At 49.2% G+C, this 15418-nt stretch overlaps 2 protein-coding genes across 10 annotated transcripts; one reads left to right on the top strand and one right to left on the bottom strand.

Annotated features, from left to right (window-relative positions):
• Nucleotides 1–79: 79 nt before the first annotated feature.
• Nucleotides 80–11618, bottom strand: HAGH (hydroxyacylglutathione hydrolase). Of its 9 annotated transcripts, none has more exons than XM_082490659.1 (11): nt 11516–11536; nt 11001–11030; nt 9221–9251; nt 7539–7720; nt 7000–7064; nt 6020–6137; nt 4850–4958; nt 3804–3907; nt 3235–3336; nt 2678–2757; nt 80–2156 (listed from the first exon to the last, which is right to left on the bottom strand). In XM_082490659.1, exons 4-11 carry the CDS (start codon nt 7641–7643, stop codon nt 2057–2059), a joined length of 783 nt encoding a protein of 260 aa, XP_082346785.1. In that variant the 5' UTR covers nt 7644–7720; nt 9221–9251; nt 11001–11030; nt 11516–11536; the 3' UTR covers nt 80–2056. The 9 variants fall into 9 exon arrangements, with proteins under 9 accessions (XP_082346785.1, XP_082346786.1, XP_082346790.1 ...); XM_082490660.1 differs by lacking the exon at nt 11516–11536 and adding an exon at nt 11400–11465; XM_082490664.1 differs by lacking the exon at nt 9221–9251 and having other exon boundaries at nt 11516–11581.
• Nucleotides 11619–11769: 151 nt separating this feature from the next.
• FAHD1 (fumarylacetoacetate hydrolase domain containing 1) lies at nt 11770–13239 on the top strand. The gene has a single exon (XM_082490274.1). It carries the CDS (start codon nt 11865–11867, stop codon nt 12534–12536), a length of 672 nt encoding a protein of 223 aa, XP_082346400.1. The 5' UTR covers nt 11770–11864; the 3' UTR covers nt 12537–13239.
• The last annotated feature ends 2179 nt before the right edge of the window (nt 13240–15418 follow it).

The following is a 15418-nucleotide window of genomic DNA, read 5'->3' as shown; positions in this document are numbered from 1 at the left end:
ATTACTAATAAAAAAAAAAAAAAAAAAAAAGAAAATAAATTGTGAGATAAAGAAACCCCCTTCTTCCAGACCGCCCCACTGATGCTCGGTTTATAGCTGTTATTTATTTGCTCATTTGTCAAACAGCCATCAGTACAGTCACGCTCGGTTGTAGCAGCACAGCATTCAAATTAAGGAGGCAGTAAAGGTTTAGGTACCACTTTTCTTTCTGAACTACGTAAAATTTACCTTTGTAAAGCAAATAAAGAAATGGTGCTACACCAAATCCTGCTCATACACTGCCATTCAGCGTGTTTGTTGGAACAGCAGACACAAGTTACACCAGTGACACCCAGGTGGTTACAGACTCCATCGTGGCATTACTTACCAACATGCACTGGGGAGAGGGGGAGAGACTGGAACCAAAATCGTTTTAATCTTTTGTTAGTTTCAGCTGCAAAACATTTGTTTGAAAATGTCTTGTACTTGAGCAGATCCACAGTATGCAGCCGAGACCAAGAAACAAGGAAGAAAATATGATTAGGAGGAAGATGCATTAAAGACACAGATGCCAAGCCCGCAGGCTGGGTCCTACCACCCTTCACCTGCATCTCTCTCATTGAAAGTCACCGAGCTGGAGGACAGCAAGTGCAGGAAGGGGGTGACCGACTCACTGGAAATTCTGGATTTATTTTCCCCCAAAGTTCATCCCGTTCATCCACTTTGACACACTACTCCCTGCAGCCTGAGGGGAAACTCCCTCCCTGCAGTTTTCAAGCTGGCTGCAGACTGGGGTCACAGAGAACTACTCCGAGAACCAACCAAGACAAAGCAACGTGCCACGCTAATGTGGTTTCCCAGGGGGTCTGAGATCTGAGCCCTGTTTAATCTGTCAATACGTGGACACCCTCACCATTTATAACATCACCGCTGTGGCCTTCCGAGCGGAGAGGCTGGACCGGGCAGGGGCTGCAGGGTGGGTGATCAAATCCCAGCAGCACGCGGCATCTGCTGTGAGCCGGACCCGTAAGCTGGAGTCTCCCAGGCTCACAAGCCCAGCACGGCTACTGCCAGTGCTCACCACAACAGTTGCTCCCTCACTGGGGAACAGTGCCCAGCTAAGAAATGCTCGTTTGCCACGTTACTCACAGCAAGGTACAAAGCAGCTGCTCAGGCTATCGGCAGCAAGGCATCTGTTGGAGGAGTCTCATCGCTGCTCAGCTGTTAGACACGCAGTTAGTCACTAGGTAAGTGGTTTCTTCTCCGGATTTTGAACCAGCAGACAAATCCCTTCTTCCTTTGTGTGGTACTAATACAAGTAACATACAGATCACACTTATAGCAGTAAAGCAGCTACATGCAAACAGGCTTAAGTTAAGAGTGGAAGGGTATAAGCAACAGTGCAATCTCTAAGCCAGCATGCTGCCTGGAAAAGTTACTGCAGTCCACGACAAGGAATGTCAGAGAGAAGAGGAAAGCTGGACAGTCCACGTGTGCCATTGCCAGAGCCAGGCCACCCTGCGCATTTCACAAACTAAGCCCTGAACTGGCGGTGGTAGAGCAGGTCTGTCACTGAGAACTGGTTTCAGTGGAGCCAGAAGCAACAGACTCAGAAGAGTTTAAGTAGCAGCATGGAAAAAAGGTTCAAATCTTCAGCTGGCAATGTAGTTACTGCATTTTGTCTCTGTTTTAAATGAAGACATCTTGGGCCCTAGTCCCACTGTCTGCATTTGCATCAGGCTCCTACAAAAGTAACAGGAGCTTTTTCCTAGACCTCAAGGTTTGACCCATCCCCACCCCAGACTCTGAGGCACATACCAACACTTGTAAAATGATCTGCATGAGACACATGTGACAGTTGGAGAGCCAGCAATAGAAAGATAAATATTCTTCATCATAATATAAATATGCTGTAGAAGATCTCAACAAGGGCAAAGTGCTTTTTTTTTTTCTTAATTAAAACAAAATAAAAACCTAAATACGACTTTCTCAACCACAACAGAAGGTTCAATTCCTAAAACATCTGAATAGTCTAAATTACACTTAAACTGACATTAAAGTGATCCAGGCAGAGTGCTCAGTCCTTCGGGACTCGGAAGTTATCCTTCTCTTTTCTGATGGCCCCCATTGTTCGGATAGGGTCGGTCTCCCCAGCGTGCTGCTGAACCGTCTTCTCCCTGCCAGGAGGAAACACCAGGGACAGCAAATGCACAGACTGCAAGATAAAAATCTCATATATGAAGTCACTACTATCACATTTCACCTGCATCAAGGGGAAATGTTGCACTCAAAGATGAAAGACGTGGGGCTTTGGCACAGGCTTATCAGCTCCCTTGGTTTAAACACTCATTGGCAAGAGGAAATTGCAAACACTCTTATGCCTTGAACAGCATCTTTTGCTGCGCCCGTCTGCCAAACTCTGCCTGATGAGGGAACGTAATTACGCAATGAAGCTTGTTCTGTTTCCTGAGTCAGTGTCTTCAGCACTGGCAGAGATGCTCACCACAACCCTTCAAATTTCACTATAGCAAGCTTCTGCCAGGACAGCAAGTATATTTTAAGGAGGGTTTTGAGGGCATCAGAACAGGAATATGCAAGGCAGGAGAGCAATTCCCACTTATGGCTCTTTCTTTGCAGATCTCCTCCTTCCCACATCCCCCCTCCAAACACAAGGACTATTCCCACATCTCCTCCATACCTCACTCGCATGAAGGGGTTGTACGTAAACTCTTCTGCAATGGTGGAGGGTATGGTTGGCTCACCACTGTCATACTTTGCCTGTAACAAGGGAGAGATTTCTGCTTAATGAGGAATGTTTTGGGGAACAAGAAATGTCCTGTATATATTAACCATGCAGGGTTAGTGCACCGAGCTGCCCGAGCTGCCCCTCAGGCCAGGCCCTTCCCACAGCCATGCACACAGCCAGCCAGAGAAGCACTGGGGTACACACAGAGAGACCTGGGACAGAGCTGACCCTCCCAGACAGACGTGGACATCAGCCTGTAATTATACCAAGAAGTTTCCAAGGAGGGTCACATCTCCACCAGACAGTAAACCGTCTTCTCTGGGTCACACACAAACCCTATTCCCCAACACATCACTCCCCTGGATGCACAACACACTGCAGCTCCTGGCTCTTAGCTCCCTTCCCTCAGCCTCTCTTTCTCCCCGACATTGTCTCCTCTCCTCTAACTCCTAGGAGAGACTCTGCCTCCATGAAAGCATCAAGTCTAGGGAAAAGATAAACCAGCCTACCTTGGCCCAAGCAAGCTTTTCCTGGATAGTGACATTATTGGGTTCAACGTGTCGAGCAAACTTGAGATTGTTGATTGTGTATTCGTGACCGCAGTAAACTCTCTAGGAAGAGAAAGGAAGAGTGAAACCAGGTACAAAGGTGGAGTGCCAGATACCATCATCAATGTTATGGTACAGCAGGAACAACAGAGTCAAGCCTCCGGGACACACGACACTCTCCACTGGAGACATGCACAGGAGAAGTGCCAGGAGTTATCAGTCAGTACGATCTGCCAATTTAACGGCAAGCCTGATGACAGAGCCCAGGCACCCCAGCTCGCTAGCCTCTGTTTTAATAAGCAGCCCCTACTCTTTCCCCACAAAGTACAAACGTATTTGGGGTAGGTATTTCCTTCCCAGAGGACTTCAGCTATTCAGCATCAAAGACAATTCCTAATGTAATCATTCATTCCTTCAACACATGAGAAATTCTCTCTTTGAACAACAGTATTATTAGGAAGACAGTTTCTTTGATGTCTGTAGTAGTTTCTGGTTGGTTAACGTACTGGCACAAAAGGAGAGGTTCATACCGTTTGGGGGTCCAAGCTGCCCAAAATCTCAATCAGCGCTCTGTACATTTCCTCTGGGGTTCCCTCGAAGAACTTCCCACAACCAGCCACAAACAGCGTGTCACCTGCAAGGGAGGTGTGACACGGCATCAGGACCAGACAAGGCTCCTCACACCAAAGCATGAGCACACGGTCCCCGAGGGCTCAGGCCTGCCATTGCTGTCCTCGCTGCAGCTCACCAGAAGGCACAGGGAGAGCCAGGCTACGCTTGCTGCCCCACACGGGCTCAGCGCTACACAAATCCATGCGGCAAACGCAACTTTTAATGCGGGAAACCCCACAGCCTTGCCAAGCAAACCACGCCAGCGCTTCCTTATCTGTGGGCAGTCTGCTGTCCCCTCTTGCCCTTTCTAGTGTGGACGAGGAGCATTTGTTCTCTTTGCTATGAAGCTGAACAAAGATGAGTCGCCTCCGCATTTTCTACCTAGTGCTCCCTAAAATCTTGCTTAAGCCGTTACTTCTTCCATGCAGCAGCTGGTGCAAGCTCTGGAGAACGCCCATCAGGAGAGGGATGACATGGCAGCCTGGGCGCAGTCTCAGGGAAGGGGGAACCCCACTCTCCAAAACAGGATCCAGAATGTGGCTACCAGAGATGGAGCCCTCTCTTACTCCCTATTTTCTCTTCTCTTAGTTTTGTTTAGACATGACTACAGATATATGGAAAAGCAACAGGTTTTGGAATCAGCCACAGTTTGGCCTGAGACAGTAAACCAACAGCTCTTGTTTCAAGGAAGAAAACACTAGATGTAGGACTCATCCAGGGCTCGCTCTTGATGTTGCTTGCAGGGTGTCCAGCAACGGTTTACAACAAACCCAGAGTGGTTTCACCAGTTTCATCTACAATTACTACTTGGTAGCACTTGGTAAGGGGGCAAGATGTGGGTGTTAACTGACTGCACTGGCAGTAAGGGATGAACGCACATCCAGAGTCAGGAGCACACAGGCAGAGGGGTAGCTTATTTCTTTGCAACACAGACTGCCGGCAATGTAACCTCCCAACTCCTCACCTGTAAAAACAGCAGGTGGCTCGGAGCTATTTGGCTTAGTCACATAATAACAGATGTGTCCAGAAGTGTGACACGGCGTACAGAGGCATTTCACATTAAGAGATCCCACCTGAGAAGAAGGCAGAAGACTAGAGCTTAAGCTACTGTTTGCTAGCATTTGTATGGTTAGAAAAGAATTGCAACTATTACATCGGTCTAGTAGTGCTACAGGCAAATTGTCACATAGCTGGGCAGTAAACATCAGCTCTGCTCCTGGGAGAGTCCAGCAAGAGGGTTTTATGGCAGGAACTTGGAAGGAAGCCGTTTCCTCCTAGCAGGTGTTGTGACAAAGAGAAATGCCAGATTCTTTCATTTACATGCAGAGTGACTCAGTGTCTGGTTGGCAGCAAGAGCAAACAGATCCAGAGCAACACAAAATCCTAAACAAAGTTAATCAAGTGTAAAGAGCTCCAAACAAAAATGAAGCTGAAGGGAAGAAGTGGATGACACAAAACAGGAAGGATTAAACACATTCATGAGGCCAAGGGGATGTTTCCCCCACAGCCCTAATTTGCACACCTTCCCATGTATTTCTGTACTCCCTTCTTTACTGCTGCCCCCCCCAAAGGTGCACCTCAAGACTAGCAGTGACATTCATGCCAGCCTGCACATTTCACAGCAGTTTCCGTCATTTGCCAGCTCGTCTGTAAACAAACAGGTTGGTGCCAACAAGGTTTGCTGCCTTAGCTCTGGAAAAGCAACGCAGGCAGCTATCACTGCTGGCTGCTTTCTCTTCACCCTGTATTCCAGCCTTCCTTTAGAGGACCACTTGCATTTGTTCAGTGCTAACTCGGCTCTAAGCAGAGCACAAGCTCTGTCCTTTCACATACCAGTTCTGACCACCCCAGTTAAGGCAGCTGTCAAGGCACATGGACACCCAGCATGCCCCAGGCAATGCAGGCGTCTGAGCCATGCCAATGTTCTCATCCATGAAGTATCACCAGCCAAAACACGACAGAGGAGTTATGGTTCACAGGGCTGGAAAAGGGCAAAAGCCGTACTTCCAAGAGATGTTAAAAGGTAAAAGAGCTATGACCACAATATTAACTCAAGTTGGACCACACTGGTCCAGCTCTACAGCTGTGACACAGAAGATGCCCCCAACCGAGTCCTGCAGCTCACTCGCTTTACCTTGAGTGATGTAAGGTGAGACACTTTCTGTGTCAGTGCACCGACTCTGCTGTCTCCCCCATACACACGCAACCCCGTCTCCATCTTTACGAGCTTCTCATTCCCTCCAGCATGGTCCCTGGAAGGTCAGAAAAATGGATTTGGGTAGGGATGAAGACAAATTTATCGTGACTCATGTTGCAATGGTAACTTCATTTCTGATCAACTATTCTCCCAGTATCTAACACTGTCATCATATCAAAGGATATGCCACATCAACACAAGTGGAGATAATTCTTCCAGTAACTGGGGCAGTGAGAGAGGGGAACAACCCCCCACAAGTTCATACCTAGTTGGGAAACACCAGCCTTCGGGGCTCACAGTCAACTCTCCAGTAACTACGGCAATAAAAGACTGGGGTAACTGGGATACATGTAATTCAGTGTCCCACAAGACACTGTGGAGCAGGCATGCAGATGTCCAAACAGGTCTGCACTTGCTTGCGGTGCTGGTCCTGCCAGATCAGGGCTGGCTCTCTAGCCACAGAGGTGGCTCAACTATGACCCGTGGGAGAGGTTACTCAGGTACAGCATTGCAAAGCTGCAAAACATTCATCGTTACATCCCTGGCAGTTAATCTGCAATTCAGGTAATCCTCTCACAAGTGCTGACTGTGAGTAGCATGCCTTACAGGCGTGTCCTAGCACCTGAGCGAACGTGCATCCTCCCACACTCCACAGCTACCTTCACTCACATGTATTTCACTGGCCACCTGGAAGAAGTCAGCATTTTAAAGGTTAACGGCACTGACACACAGAGCTTTCAGTCCAGACAATGCATCTATTCACAGCAAACCCAAGGGAACACTTCCTGAGCTCTGATCCTTCTCCTCACACCTAAGCTCCTGCTTAGAGAAGACCAACTTGATCCAGAAAAGCAACAATTCTTGACTACTTGTGTTTATGGAGAGGGAAGAGGGATCCCACTACAGCAGATAGTTACCAGTGATGATGTGTGGTCAGGACAGTGGTCAGCTTCGCGCCGTGCTTTTTGACTGCATCCAAAACCTGCAGGCACAGGGCACAGCAAGACATTACAACTCACATGAAATGACTTGACAGCACACCTGGTGCCTGGCGTAACCTGGGCGCAACTGTTCCAAGATTTGAGAGCCACACCAGCAACTCCGCAGAGAGCTCATGCCTCTCCAAGTCGTACTTACAGATCAGGACACAAGGTCTCTGTCCCAGCTAGCCATGACTAAGCCCTCAGTCCTATTTCCTCTTTTCTGCACTACATCAAACTAAGGGCAAAAACCAAAATCAGGTCAATAACCCTTGAAGTCAGGGACAAGCTGGCTGAGCCCAGAAGCAGACTGCCTGTGAAGCCCTGTCCGTACCTATGTGTGGCCAGTATTTCCTGCCTCTCCCCCACGCCTGAGTCAGCGTGTGACTAATTCTGTCGTGGATGCGGCAACCTGGAAGGAGCTCCCAGGCCCAAAGCAGTGAGCCCCAGTTCCCAACAACGGTGGACAGCATTACCTTCTGGGGCTGCACAGGATCAACTATTGCAGCCTCCTTTGTTTCCTCATCGATGAGGAGGTACATGTAGTTGTCTGTGAGGGCTGGGAGTAATTCCACCTTCATGTTGGCTTGTGTGACTGTCTTCGACTCCCTCCGCTCGTGTTCCGTGTGCAGGAAGACAGCTTGCAGCTGCGCTGGACCTGGGGACCCCAAAACAGCCAAACCACAGGTTAGCCCAGGGAGGGGAACAAGTGGGACAGAGCACAGCAGGTCCCACAGCCCCAGAGAAGGAAGGGTATGGACAGCCCAACCTGCCCCTTTCAGAGGACAAGGAAAGAGGCCACCACAGCCCAAAGCCTTAGCGCCTGGCTGTGTCACCTTGTGCCCCACAGCGTGGGAGGCTCTCGGTGCCCTACAGCTTCACTGAAGAGGGACGGGACACTGCTCCCAGAGATGTGCTCATGCAGGGAAAGCACTGTACCTCGACTGGAGGGAAGATTTCAAGGGGCAGGAAAGCAGAACGGAGAGAGAACAGCTGGACAAAGGTCAGTCTGAGACAGTGACTTTGCAAAAAAAGCACAAAAGGCTGTGTTACAGCCAAAAGACAAAAAAAGGAGGGGAGGGAAAAAAAAAAAAGGAGCAATACAGAAATATACCCACTGCTACAACAGAAATATCTGGTTTGCTACATGGGGAAATCACATCCTGCATGGAGAGAAGACAGGCTGTCTGCATGGAAGGCACAACTCCCTGCCTGGCCAGGTACCAGGCGTGCACTGCAGGCAGGTTTCTTGCTCACGAGCTACCCTGGTGCAACAGCAGTTCTTCCCTGTTTGCTTTTGGTTAAATGTTTAATCAGATCCAAGAAAAAAAAAAAAATCTAATTCCAGATGCAAATAACCTGTGCTCCATGGTTCAACTCACAGATACACAGTTCTTAAAGAAACAACCAAGCACTAAGAGGCTCTGACATAAAAAAAAAAAGAAAAAAAGAAAAAAAGAAGGTAAACAAAGAAGACAAGGTCTTCCATTGCCGGAGCCCTGCAACACAGGCCTGGGTCATACACATGCAAGGAAAGAGGTTTCAGTCTCTCCAAGTCAGAAATGAGATGTCTTAATGCCCATGGCCCTTGCACACCACTGAAGGTGACTGTGTTGGTCTGAACTGTGCTGGCTCAGTTGCTGTTTCATTTTGCAGCACAGACTCTCTCCCTAAGGCTCCCGACACTAGGTGCTTGGTCACCTCCATCAGTGCCAAAGGGAGGGGTGACCACGCTCGTAATCAACCTTCCCCACTCTTCCAAAACACGTCAGTCCTGCCCACCCCTGATAAGAGCCTGCTTCAGAGAGAAGAGGCCCCACAGAAGAGGCTGCGGCCAACATGGACAGCCCCACTGCAGCTCCGCAGACCCACAGGACCAACAAGGCTGCAAAACCAAGATCCACGTTCTGACTGGGGTGTGCAGCTGCTGCAAACCCAGTCCCAGGGCAGCCAGAGCTCTAAGGCCCCTCTGCTACAACTGTCCTGCCCAGAACTTTTTCTGCCTCCACCATCTCGCTTACTTATGAGGGAAGGGAGATAAGGAGAGGAGATGGTAGTAAAATTAAACACAGTGCTGCAAAGAAAACCCCAAGACAGTGTAGGCATGCACTGGGTATTTGACAGTGAAGGGATATAGTATTGAGAAAAGCATCCATACCTGCCAAGTGTTCCTCTGGAGCAGAAGAGTCCTTTCAAAAAAAGAGCAAAACAAAACAAAACAAACCCCCTTACTATTCCTTGATAGGAAGAAGAAAAAAAAATCAATTGCTCTTTAACTGCTCCCTAACACGAAGCACTTTTGGATGCTATCAGTCACAAAAGCTCTATCTACTGAATGTTTGTTAGCATACTAGACACTAACTGGAAAACAAAACAAAACCAAACAAAAGAAAACACAACATTAAGTCAAAGGAATTATTCACATACTTAAAATGCTTTCTTCCTATGAACCATTTCTAACCTTGGCCATGATCCCAAAGTGTCTTTGCATGTTTAATTCACAATTCTTGCAAAACAAACAAGCTACACCGCATAAGGAAATGTTTTCTGGAATATAATTTAAACAAAGGAATGAGAAAACATCCACAAAGTATGAAACTAATTCTGAATTCCCATCTGCAGCTAAGCTGCACCTTTGCAGCCTGCCCGCTTGGTGAGCGGACCAGAAGCACTCTCACGCACGCCCAGCACCGCTCCAAGGAGAAGGGCGTTCTCAGAGCCAGTTCTGCTCAAGGGAGCTCCCCAAGAGATACATAACCCCTGCCCCGGCCCAGGACGAACACAGATTGTTTCAGGATCACTGTAATGCATGCAGGTCTGCTCCAAAATGCCCAATGACTTCATTTTTGCAACACGTCCCTCCTGACTTCATGCCTGAAGTAGAGAGGACTGGGGAGTGCAGAGCACCAGCAGCCTTTGAATCACACGCTTCAGCTTTTTGGAACAGTTCATTAGTGCAGCTTGAGTCGCCAAGAGAAAAGGGTTTGCAGATGGGAAGTGTTAATGTTATCACATAAATGCATACATGCTGGAGACTGAAGGCAAGCAGGCAGTAGCACAGTGTAAAAGGGATGCTTCATACATTTTTCTCCACTGCATTTTGTCTTACTCTTTTTAATACAGAAAAGAGTGGAAAATTCCTATTTCAAGCATGGCTGTCACTCAAAAATGTCTGCACGTACATACCCAGATGAACATCCCTGCATTGCCTCATAACAAGAAACACTACATTCACTTTTTACACACTCTGCACACAGATATTTTTTGGATACCCAGCGAGTTTGTGGCTCCACACCATACCAAGCGAGTTGGTCCACAAACCTGGGGCAACTCCCACTCCCACTCGACTTGCCCACCTGGCACACGCTGCCGGCGGCACAGCCGGGTCCAGCCAGCGAGGGCAGGGCACGCACCCGCCCAGGGCACGCACCCACCCGCTGGCGGAGCAAAGCCTGCGTGGAAGGCGCAGCACCCACCCCGCAACCTGGGGAACTCGGGAGCTGCTAGTTACTCGGTTTGACATACTTGTTCCCAAGATAGCATCAGGGTTTCCAAGTCTGGCAGTTAACTCCCATGGATTCTTGGTCGTTAAGGCCAGGTCTTAAAATTGGAGCGATGCAAAAGGCCTCTGGCAAGACTTCCCACAGACACTGTGAAGCTAAAGCCCAAGCTCTAGTCTAAGGAGACGCTTTCAGAATTTAGGCTGTAAATTTAAATGCAGAGCTTGGACAGTTTTGCTTTTGTTTCTTATTTACATTGCCAATAGGGTCTGCCATCCATCAAATCCAGTTTAAATGCCAGCCCCTCTCTCCCAGGCTCTACTCCCAGAGCAATAACCAGCGCTTTGGCAGCCCAGAAACTCCACAGGAGCCTCCCAGATGGGTTATCGATGCGAAAAGCCACCGACAGAGACAGGCTCCAGCTGAGCAGATACTGACCTACTTGGGGCTGTGAGTCAGCTTAAAAACCTGAGCCGGGAAAAGGAGAAGAGAAAAACCACCATCAAACTTCCGAGCTGCCAGCCGGGCTGAACCCCGCCGCCAGCCCCAGGGCCGGCCACCCACCGCCGGCTGCCCGCAGCCGCCCGGCTCCCTGCGGGTCCCGGCTCTACAGGGGCACGCCGCCCAGCCCCGGATCCCTGCTGCAAGGGGGGCACCGCACAGACCCCGGCCCCACCGCAAGGGGACATCCCACCGCGCCCCCACGCCGCGGTCTCGCTGCCCCGGCCCCCCCCCCGCGCCCCGGCCCGGCGGCAGAGGAGGCGCTGCCCAGTCTCCTCGGATCCTACCGGGGTGCAGCCCCGGCGCCGGGCGAGCCGCGCCGCCCGCCCCACATACCGGCTCGGAGCAGGGCCCCAGCTCCCAGGGCCGCCAGGGCGGTGCCGAGGCCCCGCCAGCCCCCGCCGAGCATGGTGCTGCGCGCCCCGCCCGGTGCCCAGGCCCGGCCCGGTTACCTTTGCTCCCCGCCCTGCGGCCGGCCCCGGGGGAGGCGGGGGGCGGCGGCAGCAGCGGCGGCCGGCACGGCCCGGCCCGGCCCCGGCCCGGCGTGCGGCGGGGGCGGCGCTGCGCCCGCCCGGCCCTCTCCTTCCCTTCCCCGCCGCTCTCGTCACGCCCGGGCCGGGCGATTTGCTAACCCGGGTAAGGAGGCGGGGGGCAGAGGGCTGCCCGGGGCAATCCGCGGCGGGCAGGAGGGAGGCAGGAAGGAGAACGGGGCGGAGGAGAGGAGGCAGCGGCGGCAGCAGCGCGGCTCCGGGCCCGGCAAGGACGCGCCAAGGGCGCCCGCGGTCCCCGGGGAAGGAGACCATGGCCTCCTCCAAGCCCCTGTCCCGCTTCTGGGAGTGGGGCAGGAACATCGTCTGCGTGGGGCGCAACTATGCCGAGCATGCCAAGGAGATGGGGAGCGCGCTGCCCCGGGAGCCCCTCTTCTTCCTCAAGCCTTCCTCGGCCTACGTGCGTGAAGGCTCGCCCATCCTCCGGCCTTATTACTGCAACAACCTGCACCACGAAGTGGAGCTGGGAGTGGTGATCGGGAAGAGAGCCCAAGCCGTGTCCCAGGAGGCTGCCATGGAACACGTGGCGGGCTATGCCCTCTGCTTGGACATGACGGCCAGGGACACCCAGGAGGAGTGCAAAAAGAAGGGTCTACCCTGGACCTTGGCCAAGGGCTTCAGTTCATCATGCCCCGTCAGTGACTTTGTGCCCAAGGAGAAGATCCCAGACCCTCACAAGCTGAAGATCTGGCTCAAGGTGAACGGACAGCTGAGGCAGGAGGGGGAGACCTCCTCGATGATCTTCTCCATCCCTTACCTGATCAGCTACATCAGCGAAATATTCACCTTGGAGGAAGGGGACTTGATTCTGACGGGGTCTCCCAAAGGAGTTGGGTCTGTGCAGGCCAACGATGAGATAGAAGCTGGGATAAGCGATGTTCTCTCCATGCGGTTTAAGGTGGCGCAGCAAACACGTGGATGCTAACCGGGAGCTGGGCTGGGACCCTGTCTGCATTGGAAGAGGCTCTTTTGGGAACATCTGGAGAGCAGAGAGACACACAAGCTGTCCTGTACATTAAACACTTACATGGCCCAAGCATCTAATGGACTGTCACACATCAAAGACCCATGAGCTCGAAAGGCATTTGACTAAAACAGCCCCGTTTCCATGGAGTCCAACCCAGCTTGGGGCTGATGGTTAATACCCAAACTGTTCCTTGTAGCTGTCAATGGAGACGGTGTACTGGGGAGTGGACCTGGGCTGGTTGTCACTGTGTGTGCTCTTCTGTTCTACTGATGCTTTGAGCTTTGCCTAAAAACAAAAATAAAAAAAATAAACCATTAAAATGGTGATGTAGTTGCTAAAGCTCACCCATGCTATGTAAAATCAAAGATGTGTGCATAACAGTAAATCAAGAATTACAGCTTCAGAAAAAAATTCTGTCCTTGGGGTATTCTACAGTAGAAAGATGTTTGCTTTTTTGATTAGTTTCACGATTCCTCCGTGCATTTTTCAAATGTACAAATTAAATGAAGATTGCTTTCCCTCCCACTCCGAGGGGTGTAATGCAGCAGGAAGCGTGCCAGATGCTTGGCGGATTTTTTTTCCTAAACTAAGCTTTAAATGTGCTTCTAAAAGTAAAATAATATGAAAGATCAAGAATAAAGCAGCTCATTGGTAAAGATCACCAGTAAACTTGTCTTTACTTTCACTGATTTAAATATATTTTTAATAAAAATCTAAGTGGAGCAATTGCCATTACTTATACAATGCAATACAACAGTTAGAGTTTTTAACTATTTCCAGCTGTTAAAAAGCCATGCTGTGTGACTTTTCCCGTTTCCAAACTCCAGCTGATGTAACACTCTCTACCAGTGTGCATGACAGCGAGTTCTCTTTCAATTCAATGGAGTGAGAAAGTTGTAAAATATAATTTAAACACACCCCCCCAAACATCAAAACTTACAATTTCAAAGGTTGCACAGAACTGTTAATTTCTAACAAAACCAGACGGATTATTTTTTTATATACGTGCAAGTACCAAAGTTAAATGCTTCCATTTATTAGAGCCAGATCTTAATAGCCACAAGGAAAAGTTTTATTTTAAAAAGTGCATTTGGAGAGTCTTACAGAGAAAATTAGTGTAGCCCAAAGAGAGACACCTCTGTCAAAGCAGCTCGGGCCAGGATACTGCAAATCACATGGTGAAAAGAAAGCAGAACATGTTGCAGAAGAAAAATAGACATTTCTCTATCAACTTGCTTCTCCAGCTGCGTGCATCTGCAGCGCACCCGTACACCACCTGCACCGGGCACCAATCCTGCAAACATGCACACATTTCATTTCACTGTGTTTTGACTTGATGTAAAGCACATGTAAATGTTCTTTGTATGATGAGGCTTAAATGCTGTGGACGTAATTCGGATTTCATGTGAAGGAAGCCCAAGGAACTGAAGCCAACTGAAACAAACGTTCAGCCATTACACCTGCACAGAACCAGCCCCTCGCTCATAGAAGTCAAAATGCTCCTTGATTTAAGCCTGCCTCCATCAGCGGGGAAGCTGTGCTCTGAATTTGTTGCAACTCCACTCCGCTGGGCCAGGCGGAGATGTGAGGCCAACAGAGCTGGGCTGAGCAGGGAAGTTAAGGTGAGTAATTCTGAAAGAGGAAGGATTACATTCACTTTCTGTACTGTTTCCATTTCTTTGTGCCTGTCAAACATTACGGTGTATGGCAAGAGCTACAATGCATCGTTTATAGTTTGGTCTTTAGCACTGTGTATTGATTGCTGAGCTGAGTTGTGATTGAAATGAATGGAAACGTTCACTTCTACATTTTCCATCCATAACAGCTAATACTCTGATGTTGTTTATTGCTGCAACAGGAGAGTCGCAGTGACCCAACACTGGCAACATTTTTCTGTGTGTTTAGTCCCTTGTTGCTATTCATGTGAGTAGGGGGATACAGTCTTGGGAGTACTGGCTTGACAAAATTCACTGTTTCTGTAGTTGTTTTCTCTCTGCTTTAACAGGTAGGTAGTGAACCAGGGGTTATTAGAGTTCCTCAAGGCATTGTAGCCTAACAAATACTTTGCAAAAGAAGGGCTGTGCTATCTTCCCACCATTTGAAAGAGGTCAACTCCCAATATGCTCAGAAGGTGAGGACTGGTGAATTCAGCAAGCCTACCAGCTGCAGGGGAAGCTAAGGACAGAAATAGATTTTAAAATAGGAAAAAATACATGGAGAAGGGAAAAATGTACATACCTGGGTTCTTTATGTTCAGCTAACAACAACTATCATGGTGAAGAAGAATCCTTTCTTCTCTGCCACCTATAGTCTTAGCTTGATTGGTTGGTTGGGAGAGGTCCCTGGTAAATGATTATTCCATTCTAATAAGACTTATTCTGCCCTAGAGAAAAGCAACCTTGCAAATATCATGGTTATCCCCAAGCCTCTGCAGCTGCCAGAAGTTCTGCATTTGGACTCACCAGCATACACCACAAACCCAGGCAGTATTTCGAAGTGGGTCTTTATTTTTTGAACAAGCACAAAAGTAGCATGAAAGTAGCAAGGCAGTTAAAAGCACAGAAGCTCAACAGATCTGTCTTACACTATTTGTTCTTTTCAAATATATTCTAAACTGAGCGAAGAAAGCTTCCATCCCCTTTGTAAGGGGTTGAATTCAGTAGAACTAACTTTTCTTAAGCTGAGGCCCTAATGTGCTTTTTAAAGTACAATCACCTGAATAAGAACAACACAGAAGCCCATCAGGCTGTTACAGGTATTAGTAACACGTATTCCTTCTTTACCATTTGAACATACTTAGCAAAATACGATGACAACAGCATGCTACCTCTAATGATACA

The sequence above is a fragment of the Vanellus vanellus genome (assembly GCF_965231255.1).
Source record: "Vanellus vanellus genome assembly, chromosome: 14".
NCBI lineage: Eukaryota > Metazoa > Chordata > Aves > Charadriiformes > Charadriidae > Vanellus > Vanellus vanellus.
The sequence above is the reverse complement of the archived record's forward strand: the minus strand, read 5'-3'. Positions and strand labels throughout refer to the sequence as shown.